The sequence below is a fragment of the Mastigoproctus giganteus genome, chromosome 1 (genome assembly GCF_048544385.1).
Source record: "Mastigoproctus giganteus isolate SK-2022 chromosome 1, ASM4854438v1, whole genome shotgun sequence".
NCBI classification, from domain to species: domain Eukaryota; kingdom Metazoa; phylum Arthropoda; class Arachnida; order Uropygi; family Thelyphonidae; genus Mastigoproctus; species Mastigoproctus giganteus.
Window position 1 is genome coordinate 94977476 of NC_143575.1, and position 25771 is coordinate 95003246.

Here is a 25771-nt window from a genome sequence, read left to right on the forward strand (position 1 = left end):
GTTGTTTTATATGGAATTTATTACTTCTCACATTTACAAGTAGCTATATGAGATCCATCAAAATTGCTTGTCAGTTTATTGCGTATAATTTGGATTAAATTCTTTTCCAAACAGCCTATATGTGACATCCAGCTGTGTTGTTTTCAAATATGAAACAAACTGTTTATCGAGAAATATTCGTTTGTGAGCAGAAAGGATAGTGCGCTTGAACTGATACTGGTACCATCTGATAATATTAAATCCAACCAACGTTCCACCTCATTAAAGAAATTAACATTTCCCCATGTTAACTGTTCCAGTTTATTTTATCTTGGTATGATAATAAATTTGTTATCATTAAGAAGATTAACTGGACAGAACATAAGGATTTCTCTGGGCGAAACATGCTCAAACAGCAGAATTGCCTGCATTACTCCAGAAGGAGATAAATTATGCAACGATCATAAAGTTTACGCCCCTCTATTAAAGGTGATGGTACAAACTTAAAATAACTTTCCGCCATAGAAATAACGCGCCTCCCTCTCCCTGTAGACTTATGATCTTTCCTCTCTGTATTATAATATGCTTGCTCGCTATGGAAATGATGATTTTAACGAGATTTCAAATACTTCCAAGCTATAGCCTTCGAGTAACCGAACTTGTAGAAACCACAAGCTACCCTGCTAATTCTGGCAATGGCAATGAAGAAATAAATGCTTTAACTGTTAAAACCGAGTTCCAGCATTACATGACAAGAGGCGTTTTGATATAGCTGTTAAAATGTTAAATATCGCTCATCTGGTTCAAGTTCCACAAGCCAATGTTGAGCGTTAGTAACGATGGTAGCGTCAATCTCAAAACAAATCAATTTTGATTTGATCGAAGGAATGACAAAACTATGATACTCCTTCAGGACAGTACTGCTCATTCATTCCTATTCTTTTTCCTTTCTTTGTAAAGTAAATTGGAAACCACAGTTTGATTTATTTCAGTAATTTGTCAAAAATCAAATTGAGTTACAAAATATAGTACAATCCCATTTTTAGGACAATCTTCGTTCTATCAAAGCGGTCCCGAAAAATGGAAATTGGCAATAACGAACGAATAATTATTCGAAGTTAAACATGCTTTTTTGTTTCTTTTATCCCTTTATGATGAATTAGGATAGTGAGGTTCTTTGATATATTTAAAATCACAGATATACTTTTATAGTAGGCCTTCTCAGAAAACTGAATAAATAAATATGCAAAACGATTCTTCTTTAACAAAATATTATTATCATAAAGCTCTCAGGAAAAATAAAAAAACAGCAAAATTAATTATTTATATTTTGTATTCATAATAAGTTGAGCTTAACTCCAGCTGGTGGCAAAGATTTTCAATTTTTCTGCGCATTTCTTTCCCCTTTCCCCTACAGCCTTTGGTAACTAAAACTGTTGGTTATTCAATCTAGAGTCATGTACACGGCGGATCGCAGTAACTTCAGTTTGACATCTCACACAGCCATTGATGAATTCCTAAAAGGTGAAGCTGGCATTTTACATCTGAAAGGGTCATCTCTTAGACAAGTAGAGGGCATCTGTCACGCTGAAGGTCTGCCGTGATTGATGATCAAGAAAACTGCCACTGATACAAATTAACAAATTGTAATCTCAACTCCCTTTTGACTCTTGTTCTATTTTTTTTTCTTATCCAAACATTATTTGCAATCACAATTTCAAATCGCTTGTCTCTGTATGTCAGATAAGAACAGTATTCAGGAACTTCAAGAAGGACTAACTTATTAAGAAAAAACCCTTAATAAAGGACCAAGTGATAGTACAGGGTAATAATCATTTGAAACAAAAAATACAGGTTAATACAGGTTGTATTAATTATAATACAAAATGTGAAAATATAATTAATTACAAATATTTATATTCAGTGCGTGTTACTAAGAGAAAATCCTAAACGTAAGTTCTACTTTTCCATCCTCTTTACAGTTTTAATAAAGAAAATCCACAAGTATTATAGAATCGTTTTATTTCTGTAATAAATAGCATCATGATTTTTTTTTTGATTTAAAGAAAATATTGTATAATCCACAATATTAATAAATACAGGAGCACACAGGAAAAGAAAGTAAGAATCTATACAAATTCAAGGTGATATTTCTTACACTTTGTACAATAATACATCTACGATTATAAACACAAGTTCTGGTCGTCTGTCTGCTTCTGTAGTAACTTCTTCAAGACAGTGACATTTACAAATATGGAAGAAGTACTGAATATTTTATGGTCAGGATGGAAAAAGTCAAAAAACTAGGAATCCAAAAAAAGGAAAAATATAAGCAGTAAATTGCGTATTCAACTTTTAAGAAAATTTTAAAGACTTCTAAAAGAAAAGATGACTTAGCATCTTTTCTGTCAAATAGTAGGATATTACTTATTAAAGAAACTCTCTCCTCTCAAGATGCGCAAGTGAACTCTCACTCTGGAATGATGAGATTTTAATTAGAAGTATGGACTTATGCGTGACATATTTCCTGTCAGTTTTGTAGGCATTAAAAGGCATTACCATCGATTGGAGAAAGGTCATCTTATTCTCCGACATCGGTTATTTGCTCTCCGATATCGTGATTATTCAGCGGAGTGCAGAATGTGTCACTAATAATAAAAATCAAGATCCTTAAGGATCAGCCGATAACGTTTTCTCTATGGGACAACACGTTATTATAATATGTATAAAATTACATATAATGTTCTTGTGCATTTGAAAATTCTTTGCAGTTGGTAAGATCGAATTTGTTGGCTCATTTTGAAAATAAGCTACACGCTTTTTTCATTCATTTTAAACGATGTTTTCTAAGTGATAGTCACAAAAGGATATCCCAAATAACGCTGACATTCTCGAATTTCACCAACCATTCAATGATTAGACTTTGTTGAATTATCGTGATATTAGTCGCCCCATCTAGTGAGAAAATTCAACATAAATCGATAAGAACTTATGATTTCATTTCCGGTTATTACAAATCGCATTGTTCGATTTTATTATGCATGTTTTTGAAATATCAGGAAGTAAAATGGATTTCTATTTCGGTACTTAACCAGTGAGTCGATCAGGTGTATTTTGAATATTTTAAACAATCGCCATATACCATAATAAATTAAAAGCCGAAAACATGGAGTCTTAGTAATATGAAAGATTCAAATTTCGATTTTCTGTACACATATTACAAAACCTGCAATCGGTACAATCCACCATTGAATTACTTCTGAAAGATGCTATAAAAATTCAAACCTTCGTTCAAACTTAAAACAATAATAATGGCATTGATCAGATTCGGTTTAGTGTTAGTATTATAATACAAGCGAAACACAAACAACCAATTTGCATATAATAAATTTACACCATTAAAATATATTGGGTGGACGAAATTACGATTAGCTCCATGGCTCCATCTGGTGATGAAATTTATCATAATCCGGTGTTTCCTTTCCTGAGAGATGTAATATACAGTGTTTGGTCTTTAGACGAGGTCACACAAAAACGAAATATTTGTCTTTGGACTCTGTGCTGGCTGTTTCTGTTGACAAAGCTATGGTAATGTTCCTGTAGAAGCTGGGATGATCGTCGAGTTCACTGAATTTCACATCAGTTAATTTCTTCTCGAAATAAGGCATGCTTTCGTTTAACAGCCACTGAGTTTTGAACTCCCTCTGTCGGCGAAGTTCGAGTATCCTTCTTTGTCTTTTGGTATCCTCGCGAAGCATGCGCACGGCCACAAAGATTAGCATAATTAAAATAAAACTTCCAGCGATTGGGACAGCAATGACGGCTGCTCTAAACCACAGATGCTGTTCAAGTACTGCACTATGGGATGGAGGAACGAAAGGGAAAAGACGGTGGTTTTCTGCGCTTCGATATAAACCTAAAAGGAAAGAAAGCTGCGATAAGTTTATGGTTGATAAAATCAATAGTAAAGGCATAAAACTCATTAATGAATAAGTTCTTAAGTGGTAAATGAGAGTCGTTGTTCATACTCTATTTTAAACAACTAAAATATGAATTTCGCACAATTAATTCTTTTACTTCAGTAAATGTCTGTCTTTGGCTGGAACTAAACAACATGCGTGGAACCAAGCGAAATTTTGTGGAAATTTAAATGGTACATAGCATACCATTTAGATGTACTTTTTCAGGCCATCAAAAGCGGCATTTATTCACAACGTAGTTATTAAATAGAATATAGCAATAATAGCATTTAACACATCTGTATCTGCGTATTTCGATTAATTTTTTAATCCATTTATTACCACCAGGGCGCGGTACGGTTAAAATGGGCTCTGGAACACCAACACTAAACTATGATGGATTGGAAGTAACTCTGCGTGGTCTGACGAATTCCAGTTCCTGCTGTTTCAAGCTGATGGGAGAGCCAGAATATGAGAGAAAGAACATGAGTCCGTGGACCCATCCTGTAGGATCAGCTGTTGTCCTCCCAGACAAAACATCCAACAAGATTCCAAAAAAAAAAAGAAACCAGCATTTATACCGCAGAGTTGCATGCATTGGAAATAGCCTTTGATCACATTAAAGATAGCGTTTACCAAAGATATATGATATATGCTGGCTCGTCGTGTTTATTACGGGCTTTATTATCGATGACGTGTAATCCTCGTCCAATCCTATCCAAAATTCGGTATTCGATTTTCACATCCGCCTTTGCTGGGTCCCAAGCCAAATTCAGATCAGTGGAAATGAATCGCCTGATACCGATGCCAAGTCAGCCGTTTTCCTGGATAACCGTCGTCTGTCGGTCCCCAACCAGCCTACAGGAAAACAATATGCGCCAAATTATATTCCCAGTGGCAAGATTTTTGACATAGACAGGCCACAAATGAACTATAAGAGATTAAGCTTGTAATCAGGCAATGGCAGTCCAATCTACGCAGTCCGAAGAGGGGAAATTGTTCTTGCTCGGCTCCGTATAGGTCATAGTCATCTGACACACTCGTTTCTTCTGAGGGCGAATGACCCACCTATGTGATGTGATGTGTGAGAACCGTCAAACTGTTTTAAGCATTATTTATATTTTTATGGAATGTCTCGTTTTTACCTTTGCACGATATTTATGTTTATGCATCTTATTAATCTGGCTGAACCATTTACACGTATATTGATTTGAGATGACAGAGACAATAAGTCTGACATTATCTTTTTGCAGTCCGTTAATTTATACTTGCGTATTTGAAATTATACTTTATGCTTTTGATACATATTTCCTGGGGGTTTTTTGACGTGGAACCTGTTAGAGGTTACCATATATATTTTTCATGTGTTTTTTATTACCATGACTTTGCTCGTTATGGTGTTAGTTGACAATGCGCTATTAAACACTAAATAACCAAACCCGGTCTCAATCCAATTGAGCAAGTTGGAATGAGCTCTTGGGAGTAGAGATCTGCAGTGATCCTATTTACAACTCTATTTACAACTCAGTTGAGTCACCATGGGCCAGCATCCTCGTTGGGTCCATGTCACGACGAATCCGGACTGCTGGAGGGGGAGCTACGCTCCATTAGTTAGGTATACCTAATAAAGTGGCCAATCGGTGTAGTTATGCAATAGGATTGTATTAATTTTGTTTCCTAACCTGTCTAAAGGCAGAGGGGAAAACTATTCTAGTATTTCTCACTCCCTAAGCTATCTGGCAAACCGGTTTGTTGAATGCTTTCAAGAAGTACTCTTGAAACAATATATCATGCCCTAGAGCCCTCACGAAGAATATAAATTTTAAATTTTTGAACTGTAACAAACAAACAAAAGAAAAGAATGATACAAATTACTTTTAGTAATTGAAAAATTTTAAAGCTATTATAACACAGTAAGTCAATTGTCAGATTGTTGTGTATATCTTATATTATACTATATATTTCTTTTACCGGTTCTGGTGTGCTAATAAATTAGGAGTGGATTTTTTTTGTACACTGGTGTGCAAAACTTAAGGACCAACACTATTTCTAAAGGTTACAGCCACAAAATCTTTACTTAAGGTACTCTTTATTGATGAGAGTAGATTCTGTCTCAGCAGCGATTGTGGACGTCAGCTAATCTGGAGAGAGGTTGGCATACGGTATCACCCCGCAAACATCACTGAAAGGGGTCGATATGGCTGTCGAGGTGTTCTCGTTTGGGGAGGCGTTATCTTGGGTGGACATACATAACTCCACATACTGGAAGGCGGTACTGTAACCGGTGCACACTACTGAGGTAATCCTTCCCCGTGTGTGTCTGTTCCGAGGTGTCATTGACCCCGAGTTCGTGTTTATGGATGATAACGCCACACCCCATCGCACTGCAGCTGTTGCTATGCTTTTGGAAAGTGAGGACATTGTTCGTATGGATTGGCCTGCCCATTCCCTTTGATCTAAATCCCATCGAACAACGCTCTGGGGAGACGCCATGCGGCACGTTTACACCCACCAGAAAATGTTCAACAGCTAAAGATGGAGCTGACAGAGGAATGGACGATGTTACCGCAAGAACTTATCAACAACATTGTTCTAAGTATGGACAGGCGGTGCAAAGCCTGCATCGACATCAGGGGGTGGCCATATCTCCTACTGAGGTCCACCTTTTCCATTTGTTCCATCTTTGGCAGTGATGCATCTGTATCATGGCAGCCAGTGCTGTGTTGCCATTTTTGAATAAAGTCCCTCTGTACCGTTTTGTTTCCGTTGTTGTGTCGGTTGTTGTTTCCTTCATCATTTCTGTACCTCACGAGGTTCCTTTGGTATGCTTATCCCATATCCAGGCCACTCCTATGAGAAGCTACAGGTAAAAACCTTTAATGGTCCTTAAATTTTGCGCCTAACTGTATGAAAAATAACTTGCCACTGATTTGGCTTTTATGCTGCTCTTATCCGTTATAGACATCAGTTAATATTGATTGTGACACAGGCGATATAAAGTAAATTTTACTTGAGCTAACTCGACAGATTTTAGGGAACTTATAAATTATGGGGAATACTCCAAATATATTGTAAGATTTTCGCTCTATAGTTAGGACAGATATGAACAAACTCAGATCACTAGAAATGAATATTTTTAAATATAAGTTGAAAATACACTTAAATTAAAACTTAAGTATCAAAATATAAACAAATTAATGTTGGGATGTTCTATCTTTAGAGATGCTTATATGATAAAAAATCTACCTTCCTCTGTTAATTAATTTTAATTTATTAAAATTATAAATGTTTATGGTATATAATATATTATAAAATGCAATCTGATTCTAAGATATAAAATCGCTGATTATTTACGTTAAAACTCCACTTGCTCCACTGTTCCTGGTAGCTTTCAGCTATTCCTGTTCCTGGTATTATTTCACTGTTCCTGGTATTTATTTCACTGTTCCTGGTAGCTTTCATCTTGCTCCACTGCTCCTGGTAGCTGAAAGCTACCAGGAGCAGTGGAGCAAGATGCCAGTCTCCACTTACCAGAAAGCTGTAGATGGTGTCATTGTGGATTATCATTCTAAAATTTATTGTCATTCTAAAATTTATTATCATTCTAAAATTTATTAATTTCGAAGAGAATCTATTGTCATATTTTGGATAAGTAAAAGAGGATCCCGTGGAGATTACTCACCTGTGTGGTTCAGTCTGTACAACTGGATGGTGAAGTCTATGCCATTAACATAGTTACACATGTCTTCGTGGCAGCATCCACTTCCCAAATGCAGGATGCCTTTATTCGTCGGATGCGGATCACACACATCTGCGTCACGGTGAACGTACAGTTCGATGCAGCCATGGCGTGATTTAGAAACTTCGAAATACTCCGAGAAGCACGTGCCGATGGCGGATTTACACATGTAGCCCGTAGCGACACAGACTGGAAGATTGCAGTAGCAGCGAATGTCCGCTGTTAAGAGATAAAATGATAAAAAAAGAAGCTTGAAATTCATCTTTTTGGTATACAAAAAGAAAAAAACTAAGATAATTGCAATTTTTACCAAAAGGAAGAGGGGAAGAAACTTCAGGCTGGTGGTGATTTTATTCCTTTCCAAGACACGTATTCAAAACTAGTTCTCATATGCTTCTCAACCCTTTACACGCATATTTCTTTTTCATATTGCAGAAGCAAATCCAGACATTCGGTAGAATGCATTCATGTTCCCTCCATTTAGACATAAGAGTATACGAATTACTTTTGGCCAGTTTATTTAACTTACCACAGACTTAAACGAATCTCTCTTCCAAATTAAAATGCTTTTCTTTTCTTTTCTTAGACTAACCTCCAAAGATACAAAGTAGCTTTTGAGATCACAAGTATGTATCCGCCTCTTAATAACTGGCGCATTATAACCATAGTTGTTTTTCGCATAAAAATCCAAAAAAACCAACCCTTAATTACTCTAATATTTATATACAACGCGATCCAAACCAGGCTTACAGTACACGTGTGAAGAGATCCAAGGGTACTTTGGTAGACTTTCATTTTTATCGACCAACCTCAACCTGTTTCAAGATGTTCGCCAATCAAGATCACTTTCAACACTGATGTATTTCATCAGTGTTGAAAGTTTTTCCATGGATTACATTTCTTTTTGAATGCACTGTATAAATTTATCGCTACCATGAAGAAATAAATATTAGTTCTCTGTTTATATTGCTACGTGGGGTGAGTGAAGAATTTGGTCTGTAAACTAACAATTACAGATATTTGGCTGAATGGTGGACATCTTGAAACAGGTTTAGGTTGATCGATCAAAATGAAAGTTCTACCGAAGTATCCTTGGATCTCTCCTCACATGTACTGTAAACCTGGTGTAGCCTTACTCTAAACACTAAACCAGGTTTACAGAACACGTGAGGAGAGAGCCAAGTGTACTTTCATTTTGATCGACTAACCTCAACCTGTTTCAAGACGTCCACCATTCAACCACACATCTGCAATTGTTAGTTTACAGACCAAATTCTTCACCCACCCCACGTTGCCGTAAAAACAGAGAATTAATTTTATGACAACTGCATTCTAAATTGCGACCTCTTCCAGCGAATTAGGATGATTTGAACCTCCATTTTTAAAAAAATATATCCTTTAAAAGGAAATCAGATAGGCTGGTGTTTCAAAAGGATTATGGCCACACCATCTATGAAAATTTCCAGAATGAGGACACCTCGACAAACGACAAAAGAAAGACATTTTTAATCTTGCCGATTTTAGAGTATTCATCTGCAGCATGTACTATCAATCGCATCTCGTCTTGAGATATTTCAGAAACTCCTTCCATCGGGCATTAAACAGCAATAACTGGAATTTGACGGTTACAGTAATATTTAGCACTTCTTCTGGCATAACTGTCATGCTCACATTCAGACGTCAAACATTTATTTCTCTACTTTTTTACCCAGTTTTAGGATAAGCTTTATGACGTTCATAACTACTCTAAAAAGACATTGCGTATCAGGTTTCGCCTCATTCTTTATCAAACTGCTTTAAGAGTAAATAACAAAAAAGGCAAAACTAACCGGAACCTTCACTCTTGGGATTATCATCGTTAACCGAAATCCTTTGATACTTCAGTCAACTAAGATTGATTGGAAAACCTTATGATGGACCAAGTCCGGCAACAGCCGCATCCTCTAGAGACACGCGGCCATAAAGAAATACAACACATTGCAGTCTAACTCCCAGATGTACACAGAAATGAAAATAAGTGTTATTTAATCTTCCAAAAGGATAGCTTTTACGTCTCGGCCGCAAGTACGCCGTACTAATAAGCAGAACGGTCCAAGAAAGGTACCGCACGTATAGTACTATCAGCATAACCTGAACGTTTTAATTAAGCGGTCCACGTTTCTCCCTTCTCCAAAGACCAATAGGAAGCACGTGTAGTGGAGATTGTGATTACCAGAAGATTTTTTTACAGTGCGAGAGTCAGCACACAAAGCAGGCGGAGATAACAAAGGGAAGTGATGACAAGCAGCAATTAAGGTTGATGGATCGTCTCACTCCAGCGACATTCACAACGCGCAACCACACTTTGGCTTTCCCCCCGTGACCTCTCCTTTTATTGATCAAAGTAAATCGCCACCTACCTGAAGTGGTTCGTCAAGTGATGATAGGAAGAGAATGGAGAGAACTAGTCGGAGGTTGGGTTACCTCTAACACTTCGCGCTGTTTTGGGGGGAGGGAGGAAACGCATTTTCTTTTAAGGTTTTTCTGATAATCCAATTTCTCTGATAACACACTTAGATGTCTGTAAATTAAAGCTGGAATTAAAAAAATACCTTTCTGTTTGCTAGATGTGTTTTCGAAAGGCTTGGATTTTGTTGGTTTATTTGAGGAAAGGAGAAAGATTTCTTTTTTGGCTTCTAATTACATTCGTCATTAACTGAATTTACAGTCACGTTTCTACTTGAATATTTCGAGACCAAATCGTATTGCGTGTTGGCTATTTTCAAGAATTCTGATGTATTTTATGCTTAAAAATGGTGATAAAAGAAAAGATTAGTGTCTAAGCGATGGACACAAACCTTTCCTAAATAAAGTGATAAAACTTAGAGTGGTGGACTGTAAAGTAGCCCTCGTGGGTAGCATAGTTGGTAGAATCGCCATCCTCCCCACACCGGGTGGAAAAGACCTGAGTTCCAATCCCTTCATCGGCGTGAGGAATTTTTATGGACGTTTTTTCACAACGTGGCCGAGTTACTCAGTCTCAGGCGAGGGTAGCATGGTTTCTTCTCCTGGAAACTCGGGTTTTTCATCAAGCAAACAGAAATTCGCCCATAGAACGCACTCAATTTACAGCCAATATACACGGAGCGATGTGGCCTTAGTCGTTGATGCTCTTAAAACCCTATAACAACAACAGCTGTAAAGTAATTATAATGCTTATATAAATCAAAATAGTTAAAATGAGCGCTATTACAGACTTCATATGCGATTTTTGAGGTCCACTAAATATGCAGTTTTATTATTTTTTGTTAAAAGTTGGAATCCTCTCAGCTGTTTCTGTGAGAAAATCACTTTTGACTGACAGAACATTTTCGGGTTTACAATGTATTTCAAAACAGTCCGAGGACTGTTTGAAATACATTGTAAACCTTGGGAAAAAAAATAAATAAAACGAAAGTCTCTATCAATCAGCGAAAGATTTTTACAGTTGCGACAATCTCTAAGCCCCTGCCCGCTTTCGGTCTTATCGACATCGCACAAAGACAAAAAAATATATACGTTGGTGTGAAAGAATAGCAGCAAAGAAATCTTTTAGGTTCTAAAAACTGCAAAGATGGCAACTTACGCACTCAAGTAATATCCGGTTCTTTAATCCACAGTTGCTGAGGTTACAAACTCAGTTTCCGTTGGCAGCTGGACAAAAGCATCACGGGAAACGACTACTGAACAAACCGCGATGTAATTTATTCCATAAAATATCAAGGTGGGTGGCTTGGTTTTGTTTAACTGAAGGCTTCCTTTCTAGCACAAAACACAACACACCAATGCTACCTCAAAGGTGCGGGTTTAGTCGCTCGAGACATGTTTACCCTGTTAAGGTAATCCCTAATTAATTTTGGCCATTTTTTAATTTCAAGCTGCTGATAGAAAATAAAGCTAGTTGGCAATTAATTATTTCCACACATATTTACTGAAGCGTTTTTATATGTTAATAGCAAGGATGAGATTTTGGAATTTATAGTGTAAGAACTGAGAAGTAAGAAGAAATTTGTTGATACTGGACTTGGATTTCTCTAGGCCGTAATTGTTCTGGAAATACAGAATATATCTTAGGGTTCAGAGAGAGGGAGTGTTCTAATGAATAAAATTAGAGGACCTGGATGAAAAACAACATAAGTTAATCTAACAAGTTTAGAGTTCAGCCTTCAGATACTTTCTGCATGCCTTCCCTCTGGTTTAGAAGAAAATTCACAGAATAAGGTTTGTCAATTCAGAAGAACATGGCCCTTTAAATCTACAGAGAAGGGTTCATCAGAAACCAAACGTTTCTGTGGGAGCAAGTCCAGAAATCTTCGATAAGGATCATAATTCCAATATGGATCATAAGGTTAAGCATTGATTAACCTTATCAGAATAAATGGGAAGGATTATTAGAGAGGTTTTGGAAGCATCCACACATTCGCGAACCTGATAGGTCAGACTTCAGATTTGTATAGAGGTAACAGCTGCTCAGAAGGAAAATAATTTTTAAAACTTTAAGTGTTATGACCGCTAAAGCGAAAGTGGAATGATTGTGTGTCAAGAAGTGAGAATTAAGATTATTCTAAGTAGAAAAATTTTATCACGGTGTTAAATCTGAATATCTGGTATAGAAGTATTGGGTTTAGAGATTAACTTAATTTTTCCCACGATCCATTAGAGATTCATTTATATTGATTAGATATTGATATCATCGGTCAAAATTCACTGAGAATCTGAGTTGTAGTCAGCAACAATAAATATCAGCCCGTCATTATATATCAGTGAATGTCCAGAGCAAAGCGTCTAGCAATTTAAAAATCAAAAAAGTGCAAGATTTTATAACATGGAAGTTCCCCTTTAGCATTCCCTAAGGTCGACTCGATCAGATGTCTTTGAAATGTCTAAAAGAGGGATGCTCAGTACGGCGCCAATCAAAGTATTTCCAGGAGCCTGTCGAGATATCCCTTTCAGGAATGTGTTGAGACATTCTGTAGCTTGGGGGGAAGATATCGCGTTGTCTTAATTTGAAAACACTGAGCATGTATGTGAATGGTTCGATTCTTTATTAAAATCATTTAGATATTGATTTATGCATAGTTGTACCCACCTGCCCCTTTAAAAAGCCCTGGTTTAGAACACAGATTGATTTCTCAACCCAGATTCACGAATTTGTTCATGGGCGATGAGATTAATAAAATAGCCGATATGGATCTGAAATGATGGAATCCATCTTTGTGACAACCTTTATAGCTTTTTTCTTTTGCCCTCGTGGGTAACAGTTTGTAGAAGCGCTGTCTTCCCCACACCGGGTGGAAAAGACCTGAATTCGAGTCCCGTTGATAACGGGAGGAATTTTTATAGGCCTTTTTCACAACGTGGCTGAGTTATTCGGTCTCAGGTCAGGGTATCGTGGTTTTTTCTCCCGGAAACAAGGGTTTTTTCTCCCGGAAACAAGGGTTTTTCGTCTAGTAAACAGAAAATCGACATCAGAACACATGCAATTTACAGATAATATACACACAGCAATATAGCATAGTCGCCGATGCTCTGAAAACCCAAAACAACAACAACAACAACAACATTATTTTCCTTTAACTGTAAAATTGTACAAGTAAAGGCAAAAAAAACGATAACTGGATCTCAAGTATTTGTCTCCCTTCTTTGTAATAAGTTGAATATAGGAAGATTCCTATGCATCAGGAGGGCAAGCACCAATGGAATAAAAAAGCATATTAAGGCGACAGAAAGCAATACTTAACTCTGAGCTCAAGAATAAGAAACCATAAATTCTAGAAGACTTGCTGGTATCGAGATTCGTGTTCTAATTGGTTAAGAAAGATGCAGTAGAACCATCGGAACTCAAAAAGATGGAAGTGAGGATTGATAAAAGTTACGGCCAGTATTTATTAGCAAAGCCTCAAGATACAACTGGCATAAGAACAAGAAGCAAGTTATTATAATTTCAGACTTTAAGATGATGCAGAATAATCTCTGTAGTTCAAATAGACATTGACTAATCATTCTTATAATTCGCCCAGAAGTGAATACTTCTCTCAGGTCAATCCTAAGTTACGTCGGTCTCCAAGGATGGATAAGCCACCTCACCATTTCCTGAATTTGGTTGTTTTCTATACATCAGTTTTTTATGGTACATATAAGGGATTCATAATTAGTGAAGTAATATATTTTAATTGTTATTTCAGATATTTAACCACTTTCTCCTATCATTTCCTTTCGTAGTGCTGTTATTTATCAAAGTTTCTCCGTTATTTCCATGACATTATGCATTCTATCCACCGCAAGCGTAAAAGTTTTATTCAAAACATAAATGGATAAATATCTTCGAATTATCCGTTGCCAATTAGAATTTTAAGGAGACTGTTACTGGATTTAGAGTTCCATCACACTCCAGCGACTACTGTGATTAATTAGTGCGGTAGGAGGGGAAGCTGCAATCAGTAGTTCGCTCACGAACTGCTAACAAAGTGATCACGTGGACATCATTAGAAGGCGAATAACATCATTATATCTGTCTGATAATGTCTAATGAGTCTCAACAGGACAGTGATTCCTAATGAGTAAATTTTGGTGATGTTTGAGTGATGTTATATCGCTTGTCAGGTAGTAAGCAAACATGAGGTTTGGCCATTTATCTCTGAAAATTTAATGGAAAACGCGGCGGACGATCTTAGCAAGAAATTAAGAAATCATTAATATTTATTTCATAATAAGTTCTTTGGAATGGTTTCGCGTCATATTAATATTACATAGAACAGCGATGATGAACCATTTGCGCTCTGTATACCAAAAATAAGTTTAAAAAAATATATAAAATGTTTGTGTGCCATACACGCAACCGTTCTTACCAGTAAACAGTTAAATCTCTAAAGTGGAGTAGATCTCATCTCCATTAGGATTTGCTTCCAATAAATTCTGAGTCTCTGCATCAATTTTTATTAAAAAAAAAACTTAAGAATATGGTCTAGTCTCGTTTGGATTCTCAAGTTGCTTTTTAATAGAATATCACTTCCTTTATGACGAGTGACAACAAAATCCGAGATGTTTGCTGAAGAGATCCTCCCCGTTAGGAACTTTGCCGTGATACAGGTTTCCTGCTGTTTCCATGAGATTGTGCCCAGGTTAATACGAAGGATAGCACGTGAGATGGTGAGGCGCCTTCTTCCGATTCTCTTCAACCATCGGTGGACTCAGTGCTTGAAGTATGTGTCAGAAGACCAAATAGCCGTGCATGTTGGCATGAGGCTTCCTTTACTGTGATCGGTGGTAGAGTTTTGGGCTTGATTTATCTCAATATGACAACCGAGAATATAAATATGCAAACGAAATAATAACACCCAAAAGAATTAGTTGTGTATAACGAGGCATGGTAATCAAACCCTCATGACTATCGCTCAAATAATTCTAGAATTTGCGTTTATTCGTTTCTATGGTGATTTGTTTCTAAGTTGATATTTTATCGTTCTAGCTTTGGTGGCATGAGAACATATTCTTGAATATAAAGAAGAATAATTACGAGTCCATGAATGTGAAAGTCCTCAAGAAGTAATAAATCGAAAAGCTGAATTCGCAGAAAAATAGAACAAGGTAGGATTTTGTTTATTTTTAAATTGCAGTTTTTTTTTTTTTTATTAATAAACTTCCGCTTTATCTCATTTATGACTTGTAAAACATCGAAAGTATATCGCATAATTACGTTGAAGCATATCTGATTTCTTGTATTCAATTTCCTTGTTTGATACAACTACAATGTCTTCAGTTTCTTTCATATATTATCGCATTTAGTGGGATAATTTCTGGGGAGACTAGAGTCTTAGGGCAGTCGTCAACATTCTTTTCATAAAGTAGATCTTTTTCTTGTAGTCCAGTACTTACGCTATTTCTGTTTGATCAACCATAAAATGCTTTAAAAGTGCGCATGTCACGCTGATAAATATCAGTGTCATTCTAACTATAGGCAATAATATTTACGTTAGGATATAAATGCAGAATGAATGTTGACAAAGTCTAGTTGCTCTGCTGCAACCAAATCCTCCACTTACACCTTCACTCTGGTCATAAATCTTGATGCACAGGATGGTTCAGAAAACTTGAATAAGCATTCGAAGCTTTCATTTCATGAAAAAACTCAATGGGAGAATTATTCAGAGGAAAGAGGAGAATTATTTCAGGGAAAATGTTTGGTCTGATTTCCATCGGCAAAGAATAAATCTACAAAAAATATCAAAATTATAGATAGAGATAAAAATGTTGTTCCTTTCTGGCTCCTAATTCGTCACCCAGTAGTATACTAGTACCAGTTGTCCTGCAGCTCTTATTCCAGTCCTGTCTAAAGTTAATGGAGAATCTTTTAACCGTCAACTTTAACACTACATTCCAACGGATTTATAACCTTCCATCTAATTTATGATGCTAATGTGGATTCATTTATAAACAAGACTTACGTTAGTCACTACCGATCCTCGCGGGTAGCATAATGGGTATAATCGTGGTCTTCCGCACACCAGGTGGAAAAGACATGAATTTGGATCCCTTTAAATGACACGTGGAATTTTTATGGGCCTTTTTTTTCACAACGTAGTCGAGTCAGTTGGTCTTAGGCGAATCGCGTGGTTTTCCCTCCCGGAAACTTGGGTTTTTCGTTCAGAAAAACGACCACGAACACACGCAATTTACAGACATGTCATATATGGAGCAATATGGCCTAAGTTGCTGATGCCCCTACTGTAAACAACCAATCAACTTCTTGTTCTTGGTGTTTTTTTTTTTTTTCTTTTTTTTCTTTCGTATGTTTCTGTGGTCGATTTTCTTTTTGCTGGAGGAAAAACCATGCTACTCTCGACTGAGACCGACTAATTCAGCCACATTGTGATAATGGCCCATTCCTCTAGTCATTGAAAGGATTTCAACTGGCTTTTCGTTACTCACGAGGGCAGAACAACGTCACTACCTTATAATTTCTAAATTGAAGAATTAGGGACAAGTTGAATTTGTCCAAATTTTTCTTAGAATTCTGTTACTGCTATTGCTCATAGAGTCCTTATTTGCGATATCCGCCAGTGAGTAAACTCAACTTCTCGTATCATCTCTAGAGAATGGACAGAACCTCTTAATTCTAATAGCAACTAAAATTTCCCATCAAGAAACCATAATTCCAAAGTGGACAATAAAAAGACTACTTTGCCATATAAAAAAGAAAGGCTTGGGCATTAAAAGATCATTTTTATAGTGGAACGAGCACTATGAGAATGGGCGTTGTCCAGAGAATGCACTCGATGTTTCCAGCAGACTTTAAGGAAATAATGTGACACAAGAGTTTCATTTTTTTCCTTATTTTTGTATTTAGGGAGTTTTTAATTTGTATCTTTCCTAATACCAATCTTCCTATTTGAAATTACCCTAAAATAAAGTACGCACAACAAGAAAATTTAATAGATATTGTGAAGTCTTTCAAAGAAAGATTAGAATTTCCAGTGTAAATAAAGGGGCTTCATCGTGTACCTCTAAAGAATTCGGACGTACAATACCTAAATTCGAAGATATATTTAGTGGAAACAATATTTAGAAATCGCGTGTTTGCATAAACGGGATAAAAAACAAAGCATTCCTACGCTTTGGTTCCATTCTCTTTCATCTCGGGGGATGCTTCGCTCCTTTGTGTTCACTAGAGAACCATCTCCCAACGAGCCATCCATACGAGCCTCTTTTCAAGTATTTTTTTTCATGGCTATCTCGAAGGAATTTTCTGAAAGTTTTGCGAAGACACAAGTCTCGTTCGAGACACGAAGGAACGCTTTTAATAACTACAATTTCTAGAAACCATTGTGGAAAATGACGGGAAGAAACGGGAGGAAGGAAGTCGTGGCGTCTTTGGTACTCGTGTCGCAACGTCAAGTTTGGAAGGAGTTGCTCGTAACAAGAGGGAGACTACGAGATGTTGAGGGAGGGGGTTGGGACGGAAGGGGAAAGAGAAGAGAGAGAGAGAGCAGAGCAAACGATACAAAGTGATGAGATGTAGGAAACGCTCTGGCGCCGTAAAAGCGATGCTTCGACTGCTTCTGACATTTATAATGTAACGAGAAGGAACGATCGGATAAGGGACGGACTGTGGATGCTGAATATAGACACTCGTATGGGCTATAAGTTTATCGCTAAGCTGCCTTTATGGGTAATTAAGGGACGGCTTATTTTGTATTGAGTACCGGGAGGAAGCTTAACTGAATACTCTCTTTAAACGGTCATCATATTTGGCCTCGTACGAAGCGTTCGTAAAATAGTGACTCAGTTGATTCGCAGGCCATCTAACCAGCACTTGGGCTGATAAAAGGCGCTATATATCGACCATATCTTTCTTTTGACATATTTAAGTTCTTCGGGACAGAATTAAACTAACCGAAAAATTGCCAGTTTTTTTTCTATTTATTTTTTTTTGAATTTGGATGATTCGCTGCTTCGAAAAACAACATTGAAAGTTATTTTCAACAGTTTCCGATAGTTTTAATTAATATGACACGAGGGGCTTTATTTGAGCGAAGATAATGCCCTATTTTTCTTTTTAGGGAAACATTTTTTTCCCAGTGGAAAACAAAACAAAAACAAAAAAATACCAGACCATGTATGTTTGGCAACTAGCCAAACAACCTAACTTCGGCTTCTGTCACTCACTTTTAATATCCTTCTGAGGGCAATCAATAGAACCTCTTAATTCTAATAACAATTAAAATTTCCCATCCAGAAACCATATTGTACTGTCTTTTTAATGTCCAATTTTTGAAATATAAAAAGACAGTACTTTGCCTTATAAAAAAAGGAAGGCCTGATGATGAAAAGATCTTTTTTCTGGGGCTGACTTCCACAGGGTAAACATTCTTGTTGAAAGTTATTTACCTCTTCTTCTTTCCTCGATGAATCCGTCATATTTCGTTTTATTTCCCTTGTCAATCATTTGTCATTCTATCTGCCACTCCTATACGCACATCCCTCCTCCTCTTCTCCCCTAATGTCATCATAACGCCTCTTTCCTTACAGACGGCGCAGGAGAACCGAGACAACCTGGTCAGGCTGTCTTTCAACGGAGGTCATGATACCGTAATTAATCTTCCTGATCACCGTTCCGTGAAACTATCGACGCAGGGTGATGGGCGACATCGTAATGGCAAGAGATGGACCATTTGCGGCCAGAAAAACAAGCCAAGCGTTTTTTAAATTTTAGATGTGCGGACCGTTAGCCCTCAGACTTCATTTCAGGGATTGTTTTTCAAGTTGGAGAAAACAATCTTCTTTTTTAATCCTTTGGTCCACTTCCTTAATGCGTATATTTATGTAAACTATGTGTATGTGGGTCCAAAGAACATTATGACTGAGAAGGAAACCCTTATGTCCATGGACCAACTAACGCAGTACTTTAAAAAAAGCTTGGTAAAAAAAAATATATATATTTTATATTTGCACTCCAGGAAGGTCACATGTAGTCCAAAGAGTTCACAACTGTATACATTGTTTTACATGAATCGTACTTCTACTTGACCACTCAGCTACCCTTGTGCTAGAATTCAGTTTATGGTATATTGGATGGCATACTCTTAGCTGGTCGAAGTTGTGGATCTTTCCGAAAGTTACAATTAAGTATATTAAGGACAACAATTCATCCAAAGTACCATGAATCAAAAAGTGGTTTCAAACGAAACTGATCCATGGAATAAATTCAATTAAATACTTAAATAGTCTTAAACGTATTAGGTGGGTTAGTATAGGAGTATACAGGTGTTTCAAAAGTATGTACAGAACTTTGTGGGAAGTATTTTATATTCTGGGGTCCAAAATAAGAAATAAAAAACATATAAACATGTACCATTCGGAAGGCTTACGCAGCTATGGCTGCTTGAATTGTTTTAAAAACGGCTATTAGTTTTAATAGTCAAAATTATAAAAAATAAGAATAAACAGATAAGCAATGAACACTTTATTATGGGTTCTGCTTATTTTTTTAATTATTTTATTATATTTTACTATTCAAAACTCCATAAGTATTTGTTAACAAATTATTTTTAATGTAAGAAGGGCATTACATTTCAGGTGGGTTAGCAAATAGTTATAATTCATGAATGATAATATGGTATATGAATAGCCTATGTAATATGTACAAAAAAAAATAATAATAATCGTTGGATATTGGTCCGATTTGAAAGAAATTTGGAAAGACTCGACAAATCGTTCTAATCTATCTAAATATAAAATTTCATGAAAATCCATTCATTTAGAGTCGAGTTATTACATGCGGACGGAAGGACGGACAAAGAAAAGCAATTTCCAGATTTCTCATAGTCCGATTTTACTTAAAATTTCGGATGACTCGACAAGTTTTTTTTCTAAAAGGGCCACATATAATATTTTATGAAAATCCATCCTTTAGGGGTCGAGTGTGGTGGACAGTGAGGACAATAGGTGCTTTAAACATATATGCTAATAAAGCCTAATAATTCAAACATTCTTACAACCGTGTTTGTTTTAATCGGACGCTTGCTTATATGGCTTTTGTTTTAATTTGTAAAATGATTGGTTATTCGTATTGACATGTTCTGCTTTGTTAATCTATTCATAATCAATCGCGCATATTTTTCATGCAAAAACAGAAGGTGGGGGGGGGAAGATCACAATAATCACAGTACAGATATTTCAAGGCATAAAAATTCCGTTGTTTTTCATCAGAAAGAAACTGTCACTACATTAATATATACCGAAACAAATTTATTGCAATCATCACAGCAGAAACTAATGACTACCAATTTGCACTGGCGACTGCAAATCACACATTTTACCAATCAGCGTACAGTAAACATTGTTACTTGGTCACTGGACTCCACATTACACGATTTCTCCTCATTTCTCAACTGTTGCCGGCCCGAAATGCTTCAAAATTTAACGTTATTCATTTCCGTCTATTGCGAGACACGTGGCACCTTGTCTAGACGATTCCCGCAGTGTCTGGCTGGCTTCGCAGTTCCATAACACGCACAAACACACGCACGCACAAAATTATATAAATTGCAGTGATTAAGTTATTAAATACTTTAGATGTCTTTATAGTATAACGCATTGGTTCATTTAGACTTCATTCTAAGTCCTCGTTTCCTTTTCCTTTAAACATACAGCATTTATGGATTACTTCGGCACAAATATGAAAAGTTTTCTTCCGAGTACTAACCACGACAAACAAACTCCTCTCTAACCTCATCCGTTTATTCTTCGAGACTCCAGCCGAACTGCATTATCTGCCAATCTCCCTTCCTTCGATGTCTTTCTTTTCTGTTTCCCTGGAAGAACTTGTTCCGTGTTCCTCGCTGCAAGCAGGGAATTAAGCCGGCTTCACATCTGATCGTCTTCGACCCCACTAACAGCGACAGACGCTGGGAAACCCAAGTCTGCATCTTCTTATCTGTCTTTAACTAAGTCGTCACTATGAGACACCAAATATTAGGTTTTCTTCTACTCCGCTTCCTCGGCAGGGTTTCTCGAAATCTCTTATCTGCTCGTGCATCTGTCAGACACTGTTTAGTTCCCCACGCACAGGAGGATGGACCGTGAAAACATCGCGAATAAAAAAAGAAAAAGGGAGAAAATAATCGGCAATTTCGCTTTGCTGGAAACATGAAGCAAAAGTGGACAACAATAATCCTTCTCCACTGTATTGATTTTCCTTTTCGTGACGCGCATCTCTTTCTGCTAACTGCAGATCACCAGGAATTGACAATATTTATACTTCAATTTCCGAAAAGTGATAATTAGCTACTGGAAACCACGCGGCCACGCTCTACTTAGAATGATCTAAAGGCTGTCGCTGTTCGTGGTAAAGCGTGCTCTTTCCACAGAAAAATCCTCCAGATTGTGTGTGTGTGTTCGTACTCAGCTAAGGGATGTGTGGCTATATTTAGAATCGAAATAAGCACTTCGGTTCTTACTGACACGCTTTTTTTTTTCTTATTTGTCACTTTTGACAGGTTTTTGTCTTACGTACTCCATTGAAGAGATTGCTTTTTTCTTCCCTGAATATTTCATACGAAAGATGGGGAATTTTGAGGATGTACTCCCGATACTTTTGGTGAGGAGCTGTATAAAAATCCAACAACACAGATAACCGTCCAAAGTTTCGACTAGAATTACTTTTATCCTTAGTTTACAATACTGGAATATTTTTATCGTTTTTATGAAGTTATATATACTAAGTTAGCAAAATAATAGTGTACGTGTGAAATATATGGTGCTGCAGTTTTAAAACGCATCTTTTCACTTTCTTTTTATTTAGAAAAGGATCGTTTTAGAGGTCTGAGTGATTTACTATTTTTGCTCTTATTCAAGCGAGAAATGCAAGCCGGCGCTGTGTTTCCTGTATTTTGTAATCAAAATGATGTGCTGAGAATACTTAGTCACTCAGCCCACGATTTCCACTGCAAATAGAGTAGATTTTGGCATTTCTCCCGTAGCGATGTTCCGTTACAGGAAAGGGGTATCCTACTCAGTATCCACTGTAGTAGCATTTACCATTCAATAAAACTGACCTAGTTTTTTGAATGGTAAAATAGTTTTACTGAGTGGTACTGAATTCTCTCATATTTCTCTAAAGTCCTATCGAAATAGAATTGCGATTTCAAAAGAAAATGCGCATATCACAGTCTTTGAAGTACTTTTTAGGAAATCGATTCTTTTCCCTTATAAAGAGATTGCTTTCAGATGAGCCGAAGCTAAGATGGATTTCTTCATAAGTTTAAAGTAAGACATGTAATATTATAATATGTTACATTGGGTCAAACGGCAGGGTGCAGTAGTACACCTATTTCAGTTAACCGTGGTTCTAGCACATGATTGCTAAATACGATGATGTTCTTTTATTATATCTTGTAAACTCCTCTTACCCTATGCGGCCGTCCTGGATCATAAACAAACAAATTATTTATTTATCATATTGCCATATTTTTTGGTGTCACGTGGATTCGAACACCTAGCGTGCATAGCGCTATACTTGTACCTGGTTAATCGGTTACAGTCTTGCCTAAAGTCAATGACTGCAACAGCCAATCAGAACGTATTCAACTCAGGTCTTTTGTGGCTCTCTTCTGATCTAATTCTTTCAGGACTTCATACTTCATTGTAATGTTGTCCAGGCATAGTACATTTTCCTCTACAGTATGACTGTAAATTTTTCTGACGATGGTAAATGTTTTTGAGGTGGATACAGGTGTCAACTCTAACCTGACTTTTTTTTAGGATTGTGGAATCAAAAGACCCAATGTGAACAAATACTTATCATTCTTGAATGTTCTTTCGAAATGCTTTGTGCGCTTCCATGACTAATACCGAAGGTCTCTGCAAATTTTGTGACTGTAATTCGTCTGTCTTGAAGGACAGTATCAAAAGGCTGTGGACTCAGAATGGTGATCAACATCAGTATCAATTACTGATGTTGATGGCCAGCCTGAGATCATTCTGAGGATGTCCTGTGCTGTTTTTTTCTATTTTTAAACCGCTTATGCCAATCTTTCAGCCGATTCATCCATCTTTGAACCACAAAAAAGCCTATGGAGAATCCCTTGAGCAAAAATCACTAGGAGCAAAATCTGAATTATAGCGAGGGTGAGTAACTGTTTTGATGCTTAACTCATATAGCGTTTCCTCAACAATTGAGGCTGTGTTTTGTTGGTGTTTTTTCAGTAGTACGCAGAATTTCACAATGTCTTGCGGTTTGTGCATTATTATTATTATTATTAAAATCAGTTTATTTCCCAAGAAACCTTGGGTCACCCCGGGACGGCTCTGTGCCAGAAGGGTGTGAATACAGACTAAGGTGCGAGGAACACAATGTACAATAAACAAGGGTATATTCGTGCTCGACCCGAGACTTTTACAGGATTAAATAAACAATAATGTACAAAATATACAGTAATATACATGATTACATGAAGACAGAAAGTCTTTGTCATATACCAAGAGGCAAGTTAAAAAAAAAAAAAAAAGTCTGTCCAGGAGCAGGTGAGTATTATAGGTTCATAATCTGGTAACAGTTCTTGAGGATTTCCTTCCTGTAGGGCTTGTCTTCACAGAACCTATCAGAGTGGATCCTAAATTTATTGAAGATCCGAAGACAATTGGCTGGAAACATGTTCCTCAGGGAATCAATGCTTGACAGCGTAAGACGTAGAGGGAGACAGGAGTCGGGGTGCTTCCCTCTTGCCCTCTTCGGGCCAGAGATTAATGCGGATACTGATGGAGCATCAATTCGCCTCGTTATAAGCTGTGCAAGCGTGAGAACATTTTTTGTCATGATGATATGTCTCCAGGGAGTGGTGCCTAGATTTGCTTGTAGGATAGATCTGGAGATAGTTAGGGGATGGCCTACCACCCTGTTCATCCATCTAAGCAACCAACACTCTAAACTAAGATACTTCTGAAGGTATGAGGCAGGGGCAGATGACCAAATTTCTGAAGCATAGAGAGGAATCGGCGTAATACACCTCAGGATGTGCCGAACAAGCAGCGCTGGCTGATGCACACCAACGAGCTCTTGACGCACTGCCCAAAGAGCAGCGTACGTCTTCTGCCTCATCCTGGCAAAGTGAGGCTGAAATGTGAGCCCAATCTCCCAGGTGAGGCCAAGATCAGTATGAGAGGTCACCTTTTGCACCGGTTCCCCACTCACAAAGATTTGGATATCATTTTTGGCTTTCTTCTTGGTTATCGTCAGTTGTGCTGATTTGGAAGGGCTCAGATGCAGTCCTATTGTGGCAAGATAACTTTCCAAGCTCAATATCTGCCTAGAAGCTCATTTGCATCATTTGCCTCGTTCAAATTTGAAGCTATTTTTTTCCAAAATGATTGCAGACCTGCCAAGACAGAAAATATATTACAGAAAAATATCTGATAGAGTTAAATGTATTTCGTTTTCATTAATAATCGTTCTACATTTTGTGTAGCCAAATTTGCCTCGATCTCTTTTGATCAGTCCTCGTATCTTTCAAAGAAGAGTAGATTGATTTTGTTATGACCATCAACGGTTACATTAAACCTACACCAATACTAGGAATTCTTTTAACAAACAAATTGTGCATATACAAAAGCAGTATTTCAATAATGAAAATCGTAGAACTGCAAAAGCCAATCATAGAAACCATTCTAATTGGAAACTAATAATGTTACTGTTACTAAGTTGCATTTCTAAATGAAAGCACAAAATCTCTCTGTCTCTCTTAAAGTGACACATTAGAAATCCGAGAGGAAAAACAAAAAGAGAGACAAAAAAAAATAAAATAAACAAATAAACCCAATTACATGGTTTGGTCACAACGGAACATGACGTCATTCATCGAGCATTTCCCCTGTTAATCCTTTGACGTTATAAAGCCTCGATGTTGTAGTGTTAATCTCCCTCCCCCCCCCCTCTCCCGGTTGGTTGTAATATGATGGTGTCCGTCAGTTGGCGAAGACACGTCCAGAACATAGGCCTACAACATTCTTTCTAAGCTTCCCCTATGAAGCACCCGCTGTCAGCCTGATAAACAACCCTCCCTGGTGATCAATGGAGTTCTGTTCCCGACAAGTCGGAGGCCGTCAGCCTCCACAGTGATGCTTTGTCTCCATGGCTGTCCGCGCGACGTGTTGCCGCCAATCTCCTTTACTGAAAAATCGGCGACGTTGTGGTCTTCTGGGGGCTTAGAGCAGCCACTAACTGGTGCCTTTCGGACGCACTGACTTCAGCTGCTCCATCCGAACTGTTCTCTTGTTTTGTTTTTGGATCTTGCCAGGTAGAGGAGCAATTACCAAGGGATGTCGCTGCTTCCCCAAACTGCGAAACTTCACTGGTTTGGGAAAATGTGGCCACTGGGAGATACGAAAGACAAATCTTGCAGTCTTACGATAAGAGGAGAGTGCTGACGTTGGATTTTGTTATAAAAAGAGTTAAAGGAGAACGGGATGAAAATGAAGATCAGATGGGAGAAATGGGACCTGAGGGGGAAAATGTTGGCGAAAATGGGCAGAATGAAAATGAAGAGCGAACTTAAGTCGAGATTTTATAAGTAGATGAATA

At 37.3% G+C, this 25771-nt stretch overlaps 1 protein-coding gene across 1 annotated transcript in view; it reads right to left on the minus strand.

Moving 5' to 3' along the window:
• Nucleotides 1-3300: 3300 nt before the first annotated feature.
• Nucleotides 3301-25771, minus strand: part of LOC150091011 (BMP and activin membrane-bound inhibitor homolog) — a 29846-nt gene continuing 7375 nt past the window's right edge. The window contains exons 2-3 of the mRNA XM_090373841.1: nucleotides 7621-7896; nucleotides 3301-3895 (exon numbers count right to left, since the gene is read on the minus strand). Coding sequence (XP_090229967.1) covers nucleotides 3504-3895; nucleotides 7621-7896 — 668 coding nt within the window. The 3' untranslated portion in view covers nucleotides 3301-3503. The remainder of the gene's footprint in view (nucleotides 3896-7620; nucleotides 7897-25771) is intronic.